Consider the following 15693-nt stretch of genomic DNA (forward strand, 5'->3'; position numbering starts at 1 on the left):
ACATGGAATTTCGTCACAGCAAATATCCTGTAATGACTGAACAGTCTACCACAAGAAGGTACTTCATGTCAAATAAATAATATGTAACGACCGTTTCGTTAGCTTCGCGATGGGGTGAAGCTCGTCTAAACCACGGCGTCATTACACGACAATGAGTATAGTTTTACGCCGCCTTTAGCAATAGTCCAGCAATATCAATTCAGGGGACACCAGAAATGGGCTTTACACATTGTACCCATGTGGGGAATCGAACCCGGCTTTTCGGCTTGACGAGAGAACGCTTTAACCACAAGGCTACCCCACCGGCCCCATTTTTACAGAGACTAATACTACTTGTTCTAAAGACACACGCGGAAATTTGGTTACAGCAAATGACCTCTCGTGACTGAAATGACTATCAAAGTAGGCACTTCATATCAAACAAATGATATGTATCTGCTTATAGTGACTCCTCGTTAGACTTGACCATGTTGGAACAGAGGCACTTCGTAACTTCTGTGTCTTCATCTTTGTATTGTTACTGCAAAATGTAATAGTGTTGAAAACTCTGACCGCACTCTTTAGCTAAAATGTTTATAGATTAAAGAAATGTGGTTTAACGTTCTTTCAAGCGTATTGCACTCATATGGCGATGGACCCGTGAAGATTCCGGGGCAGAATAGGTCTTCAGCAACCCATGCTTGCCGTAAAAGGTGACTATGCTTGTCGTAAAAGGCGACTAACGGGATCGGGTGGTCAGGCTCGCTGACTTGGTTGATGCATGTCATCGATCCCAATTACTAGGATCGATGCTCATGATATTAATCACTGGATTGTCTGGTCCAGACTCGATTATTTACAGACCGCTGTCATATAGCCGGAATATTGCTGAGTGCGGCGTTAAACAACAAACCAACCAACCATATGGCGATGTGCATGCACATGCGCTTGCGCGTATCTTGTATGCTTGTACCAGTCCGGACGAGTGCCGGATTAACAGTGCCAGACCAGTTAGGTACAATGCTGCAGTTCAACATGAATACCCCACTCAGACACATTATACTGACTCCGAGCGGACCAGTCCTTGTTTTATTCCCTAAATACGGAGCGACAGGCAGGGTCATAAATGTTGTGTCATCTTTTAGCGTCTTATTGGTATGATGCGAACCACGACCTTTCGATTCATTTCCTGGAGAGTATATCATGTTAATATAAAGTTGACATTCTTCTCCGGGCTGCTTTTACCATTGTGCTATTCATTCCTGTTCCCTCATTGTTTTACCCTTGTACATACTCTTGTCCCTGATTGCTCGATCATTGATTTTACACTTGTTGTTTCACAATTTACTCAATCTTTGACCTGGTTCTTTCACAATATACCATAGAATTGTTTTACATTGCACTCACTCTTGGCTCCTAATGAATCACATTGTACTTAATCTTGGCCCTTACTGTTTCACAATTAACTGAATCTTTGAACTGGTACTTTCATATTTTACTATAGAATTGTTAAACATTGTACTCACTCTTGGCTCTGAATGACTCACATTGTACTTAATCTTGGCCCTTATTGTTTCACATTTACTTCTTTGACCTGGTTCTTTCACATTTTACTATAGAATTGGTTTACATTGTACTCACTCTTACGCCCAATGGAATCTGTTTCGACTGGTAACTGAGATCGATTATTCCCTGTCCTGATTTTGGAAATCTTCAATGCTCTCTCTTCCCCTATTGAAGTCCGCTGCCCAGCTCCTAACAGTGGCAAACTAAGGAGCATCATCTCCTTAAGTGAACACCATGTCTGCATGGGTAGCTGTTGGAGTCAGCCCTTTCAGTTTGAGATATTTGATGACAGCGTCGAAGCCAAGGTTGTCCATTTACAAAAACAGAGAAAACCTTTTCTGCTTTCTGCAGAAATATGCTGGTTCACAGTAGCCTTTAGGCATAGACAGCATGGAAAGTAGGTACTATATTCCAACTCTTAAGGGTGTACAATACATCCTTCTTTGTTAGGCTAGGAAGTTGTATTAGGCACACTTCATACCAGTATATTTATCGAAACTGTACTTTGGCAGAATATGAGAATTTGAAACTCATCGGGCAGTCCTGTCTTCACTGGTATTTGCGACAGATAACTCTTGAGAAACACCTCGTACCCGTACCTTCAACAAAAGGTTTCTTCGAGCCTGCTCTTTCAACCAAGATGTCAAAAGGGCCATACGACTCTTGCTCCGAAGTTGTTTGGTCAAGGTTACAACATTCAAGGCCTCAGTAAAGCTTTCTAAAGGTTTTATGGCAGACATGTGGAGGACATTTCCAAATTTGACGCATCAGTGACAAAAAAAATGTCCGATGCCATTCCCTATTTTGACCTGTACCATGTGTTCCTGTGTTTCTTCAGGTGAACAATTGGGCGGTCGGGTAGCCTCGTGGTTAAAGCGTTCGCTCGTCACGCCAAAGACCCGGGTTCGATTCCCGACATGGGTACAATGTGTGAAGCCAATTTGTGGTGTCCCCCGCCGTGATATTGCTGGGATATTGCTAAAAGCGGCGTAAAACCATACTCACTCACTTACTCAGGTGAACAATTGACTTGCCCTTGTAAATGTTTGTGACGGGTGCCACCGGTGTGGCATGATACGCTCACCTTTTTCGCGAACACCTGGTATCATTACTATCTGATAGTGATTCATAAACACATACAGTCGGAATCGTACAATCGACTCTGCTTTATGCAGAGATTTCTTTTGGATATGGAAAGGGTTTTGTCGCTATATTTATTTGATAGAATGGAAGAAGTTCACGTTTATCAGTCAATCCTGTCTTCATTAATATTGGCGACAGATAATCGTAGCCGACTGTCGTCATTGTGTACACAGACCACAGTCAAGGTGACGAGGATATCGCCGGGAACCGAAAACGACTTAATTAACATTGATCGCCTTGGACCAGTCTAGAATGAAACCTCTAAATCAACATTGTATATTTTCAGGTGTCGAAACGGGCTTTGTACCAGTTTCCTGAGACAATTAGTAGCAAATGACTGTATTTCCAGACGCAATGGTGCGAATGACGACATTCAGTTGATAGAAGAGACAGAGTTTTTTATACCCCAACTCGGACTTTGCAACCAGATCTTGATATGTTTCTACCTTCGCTTGTTTCATGCAAATAGTTTATTAAAATGAAATGTCCTTATGATAACTTACACCTTTCTCGATTATCCAGGGCATTCTATCAAGATAAATACCCTCGACTCATTCGCCACCCATTCAACACACATGTCTAAGTATGGAATCCATCTCGATCATGAGACCGCCTCCGTGGTCTAGTGGTAGAGCGTCCGCCCGGAGAGCGGAAGGTCCGGGGTTCGATCCCCGACCGCGTGATACCAAAAGACGTTACAAGATGGTATTTGTTGTTACCCTGTCTGGCGCTCGGCATTAAGGGGCTAAAACAAGGACTGGTCGGCTCGGAGTCTGAGTGGGGTATTCATGTTGAACTGCGGCATGGTATCTCAGTGAGCTAGCACTATAAATCGGCATCAGTCCGGACTAGTACAAGCAGCCACACACACACACACACACACACACACACGTACATGCACGTCGCTATATAAGTGCAATAATCTTGGACGCGGCGTTAAACCCCATTTCACCTCACCTCACCTCATCTCGATCATGTGACTAATTTGATTGAACGACGAGTGGGAGTTGTTTATCGTACAATAAAACAATGCAGGGAGAATAAACCACGAGGGGTGTGTTTATCTACGTTGCCTAGCTGCATCTACGGGGAACAACTCACAAGACACCTCCCTCTCAAAAATAACATTGTCCAATTACGACGTCATCAAGTTGCGAGCGCATGTTTGAATCTCCAGAACTGACGTCATGATAGAACACTGTTTTGTTGTGAAATAAACCACGCTTCGTTCGTCATTGTTCATTGTGATTTATCGCGTAGCTATCTTATATATGCAGAATCTGTATCTGATACAATTCTCAGATAATCAAGGGTGCATTAGCAGATATGTCTTATGATTATACATACCGCTGTCTGGAGTAACCTTCGTGGTTCAATCTGGAATCAACACGAAACACCATCTCTGCAGGCTTGATTTTAACGGCGCTTTTTAACAACATTTTGGATAAATCACTTGACGTGTGCATTTCATTGCAACAGTATTTCGCTCGGCACTATTGGGTTAGGTGAGGTGAAATTGGGTTTAACGTCGCGTCCAAGATTATTGCACTTATATAGCGACGTGCATGTACGTGTGTGTGTTTGTGTGGCTGCTTGTACTAGTCCGGACTGATGCCGATTTATAGTGCTAGCTCACTGAGATACCATGCCGCAGTTTAACATGATTACCCCACTCAGACACAGTATACTGACTCCGAGCCGACCAGTCCTTGTTTTAGCCCCTTAATGCCGAGCGCCAGACAGGGTAACAACAAGTACAATCTTTTAACGTCTTTTTGTATGACGCGGCCCGGGATCGAACCCTGGACCTTCCGCTCTCCGGGCGGGAGCTCTACCACTAGACCACGGAGGCGGTCGGCACTATTGGGGGTTGTTACTTTCGTTGTGAGTATTGTCCATTACACACACAAAGGTGATTCTGGAATAGAAAAGATCCAAGACACCGAACATAACTGCGAATCGCTATTTTCGACAACAGGGACTGTCACAATTTGTGATCTGATTTATGAATTTCACATTTATCTTACCACGCAAATTATCGTTGCTCATGCACTGGCAATGTACATGTACCTATGTTTATTTACAATGTATTATAATGTATTATAATGTAATACGTTTTGTATGTTACTTTCTGTAAAAAACTTTATCATGTGTATCTTAAGACGGCTTGAAGTTCAGCATGCATCAGACATAGTGCGACAGTAAAAATAGGTTCAATTTGATGTTGTTGCATTTTATTTGTAGACTATACTTTAGGATATGACATTTTATCCCCTCTGTATGCAGAGTGAGTGAGCTAGATTCGTGAGGGTAACTGCTTTTGCAATAGGGCCGTTTATTGCTGTTGTCACATATTTGAGCCACTGTATCGCCTTTCATGGTTGTAAACTTAATCCTTGGTATTACATCTTGTGTAGTTGTTTACTGATGTCACTCTTTAGTTCTGTACATACCGCTGTCTGGAGTAACCTTCGTGGTTCAAACTGGAATCAACACGAAACACCATCTCTGCAGGCTTGATTTTAACGGCGCTTTAGCAACATTTCGGATAAATCACTTGACGTGTGCATTTCATTGCAACAGTATTTCGCTCGGCACTATTGAGCAATAGTTCGGCATTTAGACCAAAATTATTGTCTTTTCAACGTGGCATCAATGTTTCCTTGTGTCCAGTGAATTAACCCGTACTACAATAATGACCACTGTTTTGTACTGGATTAGTCCTGAGTCGAACTTAAGTCTAGTTTGAAGCAGGCATGTCTGCTAGCCGAAGTTTTATTAATATCTATAGTTGAAGCAAACAATAACATCGCCTTTCCATTTGGGAATCAACACGTACCACATTCGCTTCATACATGATTTATATACCGCTTTAAACAACATTTCAGTTATATCACGGCGTTGGTCATGTGCAGTAGTCACGTCGCGCAAAATTAAGTGATCTTCAGCGTCTTGCACACATTATACAGGTGGACGTGATTGCAACAGTATTTCGCTTAGCTTGATTGAACAATAGCTCGGCATTTCGATAAAAAATCCTTGTGTTCACAACGCACAACTTTACACCAAGTTTCCCTGTGTCCTGCGAGTTCACCAGAACTTGTTCCAGTGTCGCTGTTTAGTACAAGATTAATCCAGACCAGTTACGTTTGACGCAGGCCTAGCAAACAAATAACATGTCTGCTAGCCCACGTTTTATTACCTAGAGTTCAGACAAGCAATAACAAATCACCCTCACCGCAGGGATGTGTTCCAATTTCGCACAGTACACTAATTAACATGTCAGATTGGAAGGCCTGGCGCCCATTATTTTGTATGTTTCATTTTGGGATATACAAAGAGTAAAGTCCATGGTAAGATTGCTTCTACTAAGAGTTTTATTTATCTTTTTGGCTTTCCCCCATGTTGGTCTCCCTCAATGTTGGTCTTCCTCCATGTTGGCTTTCCCCCGTGTTGGTCTTCCTCCATGTTGGCTGTCCCCCATGTTGGTCTTCCTCCATGTTGGCTGTCCCCCGTGTTGGTCTTCCTCAATGTTGGCTGTCCCCCGTGTTGGTCTTCCTCCAAGTTGGCTGTCCCCCTTGTTGGTCTTCCTCCATGCTGGCTGTCCCCCGTGTTGGTCTTCATTCATGTTGGCTTTCCCCCTTGTTGGTCTTCCTCCATGTTGGCTGTCCCCCATGTTGGTCTTCCTCCATGTTGGCTTTCCCCCTTGTTGGTCTTCCTCCATGTTGGCTGTCCCCCATGTTGGTCTTCCTCCATGTTGGATTTCCCCTTGTTGGTCTTCCTCCATGCTGGCTGTCCCCCGTGTTGGTCTTCATACATGTTGGCTTTCCCCCCGTGTCGGCCTTCCTCCATGATGGCTTTTACCTGTGGTGGTCTTCCTCCATGTTGGCTTTCCCCCATGTTGGTCTTCCTCCATGTTGGCTTTCCCCCATGTTGGTCTTCCTCCATGTTGGCTTTCCCCCATGTTGGTCTTCCTCCATGTTGGCTTTCCCCCGTGTTGGTCTTCCTCCATGTTGGCCTTCCCCATGGTGGTCTTCCTCCATGTTGGCTTTCCCCCGTGTTGGTCTTCCTCCATGTTGGCTTTCCCCCATGTTGGTCTTCCTCCATGTTGGCTTTCCCCCGTGTTGGTCTTCCCCCATGTTGGCTTTCCCCCATGTTGGTCTTCCTCCATGTTGGCTTTCCCCATGTTGGTCTTCCTCCATGTTGGCTTTCCCCCGTGTTGGTCTCCCTCAATGTTGGTCTTCCTCCATGTTGGCTTTCCCCCATGTTGGTCTTCCTCCATGTTGGCTTTTCCCCGTGTTGGTCTTCCCCCATGTTGGCTTTCCCCATGTTGGTCTTCCTCCATGTTGGCTTTCCCCATGTTGGTCTTCCTCCATGTTGGCTTTCCCCCGTGTTGGTCTCCCTCAATGTTGGTCTTCCTCCATGTTGGCTTTCCCCCGTGTTGGTCTTCCTCCATGTTGGATTTCCCCCGTGTTGGTCTTCCTCCATGTTGGATGTCCCCCGTGTTGGTCTTCCTCCATGTTGGTCTTCCTCCATGTTGACTTTCCCCCATGTTGGTCTTCCTCCATGTTGGATGTCCCCCGTGTTGGTCTTCCTCCATGTTGGTCTTCCTCCATGTTGGCTTTCCCCCATGTTGGTCTTCCTCCATGTTGGCTTTTCCCCGTGTTGGTCTTCCCCCATGTTGGCTTTCCCCCATGTTGGTCTTCCTCCATGCTGGCTTTTCCCCGTGTTGGTCTTCCTCCATGTTGGTCTCCCTCAATGTTGGTCTTCCTCCATGTTGGCTTTCCCCCATGTTGGTCTTCCTCCATGTTGGCTTTCCCCCATGTTGGTCTCCCTCAATGTTGGTCTTCCTCCATGTTGGCTTTCCCCCATGTTGGTCTTCCTCCATGTTTGCTGTCCCCCATGTTGGTCTTCCTCCATGTTGGCTTTCCCCCTTGTTGGTCTTCCTCCCTTCTGGCTGTCCCCTATGTTGGTCTTCCTCCATGCTGGCTGTCCCCCATGTTGGTCTTCATTCATGTTGGCTTTCCCCCCGTGTCGGCCTTCCTCCATGATGGCTTTTACCTGTGGTGGTCTTCCTCCATGTTGGCTGTCCCCCGTGTTGGTCTTCCTCCATGTTGGCTGTCCCCCTTGTTGGTCTTCCTCCATGTTGGCTTTCCCCCTTGTTGGTCTTCCTCCATGTTGGCTTTCCCCCGTGTTGGTCTTCCTCCATGTTGGCTTTCCCCCATGTTGGTCTTCCTCCATGCTGGCTGTCCCCCGTGTTGGTCTTCATTCATGTTGGCTTTACCCCCGTGTCGGCCTTCCTCCATGATGGCTTTTACCTGTGGTGGTCTTCCTCCATGTTGGCTTTCCCCCATGTTGGTCTTCCTCCATGTTGGCTGTCCCCCGTGTTGGTCTTCATACATGTTGGCTTTCCCCCCGTGTCGGCCTTCCTCCATGATGGCTTTTACCTGTGGTGGTCTTCCTCCATGTTGGCTTTCCCCCATGTTGGTCTTCCTCCATGTTGGCTTTCCCCCATGTTGGTCTTCCTCCATGTTGGCTTTCCCCCATGTTGGTCTTCCTCCATGTTGGCTTTCCCCCGTGTTGGTCTTCCTCCATGTTGGCCTTCCCCATGGTGGTCTTCCTCCATGTTGGCTTTCCCCCGTGTTGGTCTTCCTCCATGTTGGCTTTCCCCCATGTTGGTCTTCCTCCATGTTGGCTTTCCCCCGTGTTGGTCTTCCCCCATGTTGGCTTTCCCCCATGTTGGTCTTCCTCCATGTTGGCTTTCCCCCATGTTGGTCTTCCTCCATGTTGGCTTTCCCCATGTTGGTCTTCCTCCATGTTGGCTTTCCCCCATGTTGGTCTTCCTCCATGTTGGCTTTCCCCCGTGTTGGTCTTCCCCCATGTTGGCTTTCCCCCATGTTGGTCTTCCTCCATGTTGGCTTTCCCCCATGTTGGTCTTCCTCCATGTTGGCTTTCCCCATGTTGGTCTTCCTCCATGTTGGCTTTCCCCCGTGTTGGTCTCCCTCAATGTTGGTCTTCCTCCATGTTGGCTTTCCCCCATGTTGATCTTCCTCCATGTTGGCTTTCCCCCGTGTTGGTCTCCCTTAATGTTGGTCTTCCTCCATTTGGGTTTCCTCCATGTTGGTCTTCCTCCATGTTGGCCTTCCCCATGTTGATCTTCCTCCATGTTGGCTTTCCCCCGTGTTGGTCTTCCTCCATGTTGGCCTTCCCCATGTTGGTCTTCCTCCATGTTGGCTTTTCCCCGTGTTGGTCTCCCTCAATGTTGGTTTTCCTCCATGTGGGTTTCCTCCGTGTTGCTTTTCCTCCATGTTGGCTTTCCTCCATGTTGGCTTTCCCCCATGTTGGTTTTCCTCCATGTTGGCTTTCCCCGTGTTGGTCTTCACCCAGGTAGGCTTTACCCCCGTGTTGACTTTCTTCTATGTTGAACACACCAACAAACTCATGTAAGATACAGAAAACAAAGAGAGGCGCGCAACGCTCGAATGTAAGCGTGGTCAATTGAACTAGTAAGGCTGCAAGAGTTATCGCTCTTTAACAGTTTTGGTCTACAACACGTAATGCTGCAGTAAAAGAGGCCAGATCCATTCCGGTTCACTCCGCTCAATTTCCGCTACCTACATTATACCTCGGGCGGCAATGAGGAGAAATATTACATCATTTCACTGCAATTTATGCCATTGATGTTACAACACGTCCAACTCGTGAATGTCCGGGTTAGAATTGGTCCGAACTTAACATAACAGGATCGGGTGGTCAGGCTCGCTGGCGTGATTGATGCATGTCGTCGTGTCCGAATTGCGTAGATCGATATTCATGAGGTCAATCACTGGATTGTCTGGCCCAAACTCTATTATTTACAGTCAGATGTCATATAGTTGGAATATTGCTGAGTGCAGCGTTAAACAAAGAAAAACGTAATTGTGGATGACAATGGTTGTCATATATATATATAATATTGCTTCCGGTTGAAATGCTCTGAGAGACCTTGCTATGGTGTGATGTATGTGTGTGTGTGTGTGTGTGTGTGTGTGTGTGTGTGTGTGTGTGTGTGTGTGTGTGTGTGTGTGTGTGTTCCTTGTGTGGTGGGTGTGCGTGTGTGTACGTGTTTGTGTGCTTCTCTGTGTGTACGTGTGTGCATGCGCGTGTGTGTGCGCGTGTGTGTGTGCGCGTGTGTGTCTGGTTGTATGTTTACAATTTTATAGTGCTAGCCCACCCAGATACCATGCCGCAGTTTATCATGAATACCCCACTCAGACACAGTATACTGACTCCGAGCCGACCAGTCGTTGTTTTAACTCTTTTATGCCGAGCGCCAGGCAGGGTAACACCAAGTACCATCTTCTAACGTTTGGTATGTCGCGGCCAGGGAGTCCATCGACCTTCCGCTCTCCTAGAGGACGCTCTCTCAACAAGACCAGGGAGGTGACCATCGGAGAGGAACATAGTTTAACGTTTGGTATGTCGCTCTCCTAGAAGACGCTCTCTCCACAAGACCAGGGAGGTGACCATCGGAGAGGAACATAGTTTAACGTTTGGTATGTCGCTCTCCTAGAAGACGCTCTCTCCACAAGACCAGGGAGGTGACCATCGGAGAGGAACATAGTTTAACGTTTGGTATGTCGCTCTCCTAGAAGACGCTCTCTCCACTAGACCAGGGAGGTGATCATCGGAGGGAAACATAGTTTATCGTTACTCGTCCTGGTGACGACGGAAGCATGAGCAACAACAAAGCATACTCTAATAACTGATTATTATTTTCTATCCCCAACGCCCGAGATGAGTAATTAAAAAAATGCAAATCAAAAGCACATTTTCAAGTACTGATCTATCTAAGGGGCACGTAAAAGGCAAACTCGCGGTGACAATGATGTGAACGGATCACTTGAAATCAGTGATGACACCTGGTGTTTCGCAAAAAGCATGACCTGCACAGTCGGTAGAACTCTCTCTCTGTCTCCCCCCCCCCCCCCCCCCCCCCCCCCTCTCTCTCTCTCTCTCTCTCTCTCTCTCTCCTTTCTCTCTCTATTTATCTCTCTCTCTGTTTGAGGAATAGGTATCGGCCTTCATATGCATGCGGTATCCCTTTCGCAATTTAGCTCTTCAACTCACAAATTACACAAATATGATCGTCATCTGTCATTCTTGTTGCCTTGGTTGCCAACGTGTGTGTCATAAGCATAATTTTATTAAAGTTATTTAACTAAGGATGTTTGTAAAGCTTATAAATGACACATTGAACATTTTTAGATGATAAATCATTTGACACGTCAGATGCTTTGTTTGTTGTGTGAACATCACTCTTGATATTGACCAGATACATAGTGAACTTGGTGCTAGTAATAGGAATGATAATTTTATTGACAACCTCAGGAACATTTGTCAACATTTTGTATAAGAATCATTTAAATAAATGTGTTTTACCCTGTACAAGCTTCCAGAACACGAAATACAACCAAAGTTAAGCTAATAACTCGAGTACACTCTTCAAAAAAAGAAACGCACAGGTAGTATGGAGTTCATTGAACCTGACTACACAAAAAATCTTGTAAATAAATTAGATATATGTTATTGGAAAATGTTGGTGCCCTGATATTCGACAAACGGTGAGTCAAAACGCAGCCATTGTCGATTTGCAATGTCTTAAACGGCATTCTTTTCACACTTGTTCAAGAATGTCATGGAGGAAAACACTAAAGCCAAAATGCAGTGGTAGTGCCTATAAAAAGGCAAGCACAAGCCAATCATTTGTCATTCAATTGTCAACATTTTTAAAGTTCGAAAATGCCGAGACTCAGCGCTGCCGATCGAACATCGTCATAGGACGTATCCAAAGAGGGAATTCGCAGTTTTCTGTTGCACACCATTTCAACGTCCACCAAAGCGACATTTGCCGCCTTTGGGACCGACACACACAGTTCAATTCCCCTGCAGACCAGAATGTCAGGAATCATCTTTTTGCGAGGCTGGAATCCGACCCAGAAGACCAGCTATCGTCCCTGTTTTGCTATAGATTCATCGATAGCCACCCTTGCGTTGGTGCCATACCTTACAGCCTTTGAATTTGAGAAATTGGTGACGAGTGTGGTTTATCGATGAATCACGATTTCTTCTTCATCGGCGAGATGGAAGACAACGTGTTTCTCGTCGTCGAAATGAGCGTTTTGTCCCACATAGTGTACGTGAAATTCGATGGCGGTAATGTCAAGGTGTGTGTGTGTGTGTGTGTGTGTGTGTGTGTGTGTGTGTGTGTGTGTGTGTGTGTGTGTGTGTGTGTGTGTGTGTGTGTGTGTGTGTGGAGGGGTAGGTGGGGTGGTGGCATATCCTACACATCGAGATCTGACTTGGTTGTGGTTCAGGGAAATTTGACACCAAAACGCCACATGAATCAAATTCTTCAACCTCACCTCCTTCCATTCATTGACCGCCAGGGGGAGCTGTTTCAACACGACAACGCTCCATCGCACACAGCTCGTGTCACGGTAGGCTACCTTGCCAACATCAACGACTTGACCTGGCTGTCAAGATCTCCAGGTCTCAACCCAATCGAACACCTCTGGGAAGAACTTGATCGACGTGTACGTCAACGTCAGAACCAGCGCAGACACTCCCACAACTGACGTGCAGAATGGCGCAGAATTCCGCAGGACAGATTTCGTACACTTTTCCAGTCAGTGCCGAGGTGATGCAGAGCCGTGATTGCTGCCTGGGGCGGTCACACGAGATACAGAGTTCAGCACAACCTTGTGGCCTTATGTGACATGAACAGTTTCTAATGCCTTCGTACAACAAACACATGTGACTATCGAGCTCCAGAATTTCATATTTTTATCTATGATATTAAATTTAATATATCGACTTTATTAGGTACAATCAATTTACTAAAATTCTGTCTGTGCGTTTCCTTTTTTGAAGAGTGTATTTTCCGTAATCACTCGTACCGAGTGGGTAATTATATTCATTACCCAATATCATACCCCAGAAAAACAACTGTTGCTGATCAAGAATAAGCTGTTTTGTATCAATCCTCGTGTAAAAAAAAAACTGTCCACTCACTTCAACCGCATAACTCATGCAACGTGTTGTTCCGCGTGAAATTAGAAGTTCTGTTAAAAAGTTCTGATAAAGATCACATTAATTCATTTCACAGCGTACACTATCTAACATTGATAGAAGAAGACACGTTTTAAAAAAAAAGGTTCAACAGGCTTTTTAATCTGAGCTTGTTTTGACAAGATCTCGTCATTGACAGACAGCCGCCATTGTGCATCAGCATAGACATGCATTTTACATTGAGAAGAGAAATAAAGAGATATGAAACAGCCGAAACCAGGAGCGGCATCATCTTCCCGGGGCAAAAGAGTTAACTGACTTTAAAAGTCCAGTTCACCCTTGCCAAACAAGGCTGGAACTATTGGGCTCGATCGCAGCGCCACCAGTGGCTGTTGCCAGTTATGTTCCTTCTAAGCCTCTCCTATGGACCAATCAGATTCCGCCTCTCGTATCACTTGCGTCTGCTTCACAGAAAATGGTGGCGCCCAGTCAGGACGATCTGATCGATAATCAAGATCCATTTTGTGATAAAACGGGTCTTACATCGCGAAATGCATCAAATCATGTGAGCACCTTGATTAAAAAAATGATAAAATTTGGAAAATATCTGCTGACAACGAGTTGACGGTGCACAGGCTTTGCAAATCCTGCAATCGACCGAAATCTTCACGAAAGTTTACGAACCGGATTTCGATTTCGGTGCGCGATTTTGATTGGACTATGCACAGACTCGTTAGTCCAGCCAAAATGTAACTCCATAATTCCAGCCTAGTTCGGCAAGGGTGGAAACTGGACTTTTATAGTCAGTTAACTCCAATGCCTCGGGAAGATGGAGCGGCACCAGAACCGGCGTTACAGCCTAATACAAGTTGTGTGAACATCGTGTGTGATTTGACACACGTGTGACTGATGGGACATCTGGGAATTTAGGAGGACTTGTCAAACAAGCTTGTGGAGTGGTCATAGCCTTGTCGATGACAGGAGTTTGTTGATATTTTGATAGGATCCCTTAGGCTTGTGGACTTAAAGCTGTTAATGGACTAACACAGCGTCTGGAGTCCCGGCCAAGCTGTCCGCATTCACGGAGTTCATTACGTTCATTATCGGAAACAGGATCAGCTCGCTTGAGTAAGTTTCCTTGTCCACTTTTTTTTAATGATTTTCCTTTTGATTACACAACCTCCCTGAGTTCAGCAAAGTGCGTCGATTTCGCGAGCAGATGTTGGTAATCATGTGACTAAGAAAATGCTCCATGCTATCCTTAATTGATTCCTTTCAAAGTAGACGGTTCGAATTCTGAACCATCTGATTTTCGTGATAAAATGAAAAAAAAAATGCAAAGAATAATTTTAGTTCCACCTTTCTTGTGTCATCAAGTTTTCCTGTATAAATTTGCGAACAAAATTCATGTCAATTTGAGTCTAGTCTTTTTCATTGTGTTTTCATTAGCAGTTAAGATCTTGTCGATGTCGTTAACGATCACAAAGGCAACCTGTCTGTACTGTCCGGTTTTTGGATTAGGGTGGTCGAAAAATTCGTCAAACAGCAATGCAAGTTCTCTTGCACAGATGCTGGCAAACCCGGACTTGGCAGAACTCGCAATCTGAATCCTGGAACTTCAATCTGGTCATAATGCTGCTTCAACGACAAAGACATTAAATGTGATCAGAGGTTAAATTATACGAATAACTTCTGTGAGACAGATCTCCGTCCACTTTAACGAGGTCATTTACTTTGACAGGTGTCAAATGTTCACCCATGTTTGTTTTAAAAAATTACAAACAACGCAGACGTAGTTTTTGATTTTATTGTAAAATTCAAATCACGTGAAATAAATACTTCGTTGATTATAATATGAAATCATGTTGTAGATATGAAACTATGTTTTTTTGTTTAAAACATCTCGAATCAGAGATTTTAGCACGTAAAACATGTGAATGAATGCCGCGGATTTGTGAATGACTTGAATGAGAAAAAAAAAGTCCCGTTGTCCAATGAAAATGTGTCTTTGTTTAGCTGACCAATCAGCTTCGAGAATCACGTATTCCATATAGTGCAGATATCAAAAAGATATTACACTGCATATTTTAGTACAGATGGGTAATAATAAATAGTATGTCGTTTAGAACATACTCATCCATGGCAGTTCGAGATGCGCCGTGATATCCAAATAGAACAAGCTGATTTGCCTAAACTATAGAAACAGTTTTGGAACAATTGGTGATGTGACTTCAAACGTAACTTCGTAGCATGACGGCCATGGTTACATATAATTGGCAAAATGTGAGAACAGGACATTCAACGCAGCCAACTTGTCATGGTACTCCAATCAGCAGAAATGTTTTTGTACAACGGGTGCCAATATTTGTCCAGTCATCAGAATTGTTATTGTACAATCTTCACGACCAAGACCCGGTTCAATTCTCAACATGGGTACAATGTGTGAAGCCCTTTTCGGGTGTCCTCTGCTGTGATATTACTGGAATATTGATAAAACCCACCTCGCTTACATTTGTAATCAACAAATCAAGATTCCGACGGAGGGTACACACTTGTCCTTGTCAGCACAATTTTCCTAGTACAACCGGTAGCAATACAACAACTAACGTGATGGCACAAAAGGTAACAATACAATATGTGTCCAGTCAGCAGAAATGGCTTTGTACAACCGACAACAAAACAATATGTCCACATATCAGAACTGTCTTAGAACAGCTGCTAACAATACAACTTTTCCAAACACCATAGTTGTCTTTGTACAGCCGGTAACAATATGTTTCGCATCGCCATACTTGCCTGGAAACAAAAAAACATTCCAATATTTGTACTTATTTGATAAGTATCACTTGTCCCCAACTTGTATTTTCGTGATTCAAATAAAACTTTTTCTATTAAAAAAAATCCCAAGCCAGATGTTTTTAAAAGTTTTAAATTTGATAAATATAACAATCGATG

The 15693-nt window shown here is 44.5% G+C and overlaps 1 protein-coding gene across 1 annotated transcript; it reads right to left on the minus strand.

Annotated features, from left to right (window-relative positions):
- Positions 1-7745: 7745 nt before the first annotated feature.
- LOC124130809 (basic salivary proline-rich protein 4-like) lies at positions 7746-8648 on the minus strand. The gene has a single exon (XM_046493820.2). The coding sequence runs from the start codon at positions 8646-8648 to the stop codon at positions 7746-7748; it is 903 nt and encodes a 300-aa protein (XP_046349776.2).
- Positions 8649-15693: the final 7045 nt, after the last annotated feature.

This window comes from Haliotis rufescens, unplaced genomic scaffold (genome assembly GCF_023055435.1).
Source record: "Haliotis rufescens isolate VD_foot unplaced genomic scaffold, xgHalRufe1.0.p SCAF_33, whole genome shotgun sequence".
Classification (NCBI taxonomy): Eukaryota; Metazoa; Mollusca; class Gastropoda; order Lepetellida; family Haliotidae; genus Haliotis; species Haliotis rufescens.

Bases quoted from the DNA above. Each gene is read 5' to 3' on its own strand.
- LOC124130809 (XM_046493820.2), bottom strand. From the start codon at position 8,648: ATGGGGAAAGCCAACATGGAGGAAGACCAACATGGGGGAAAGCCAACA.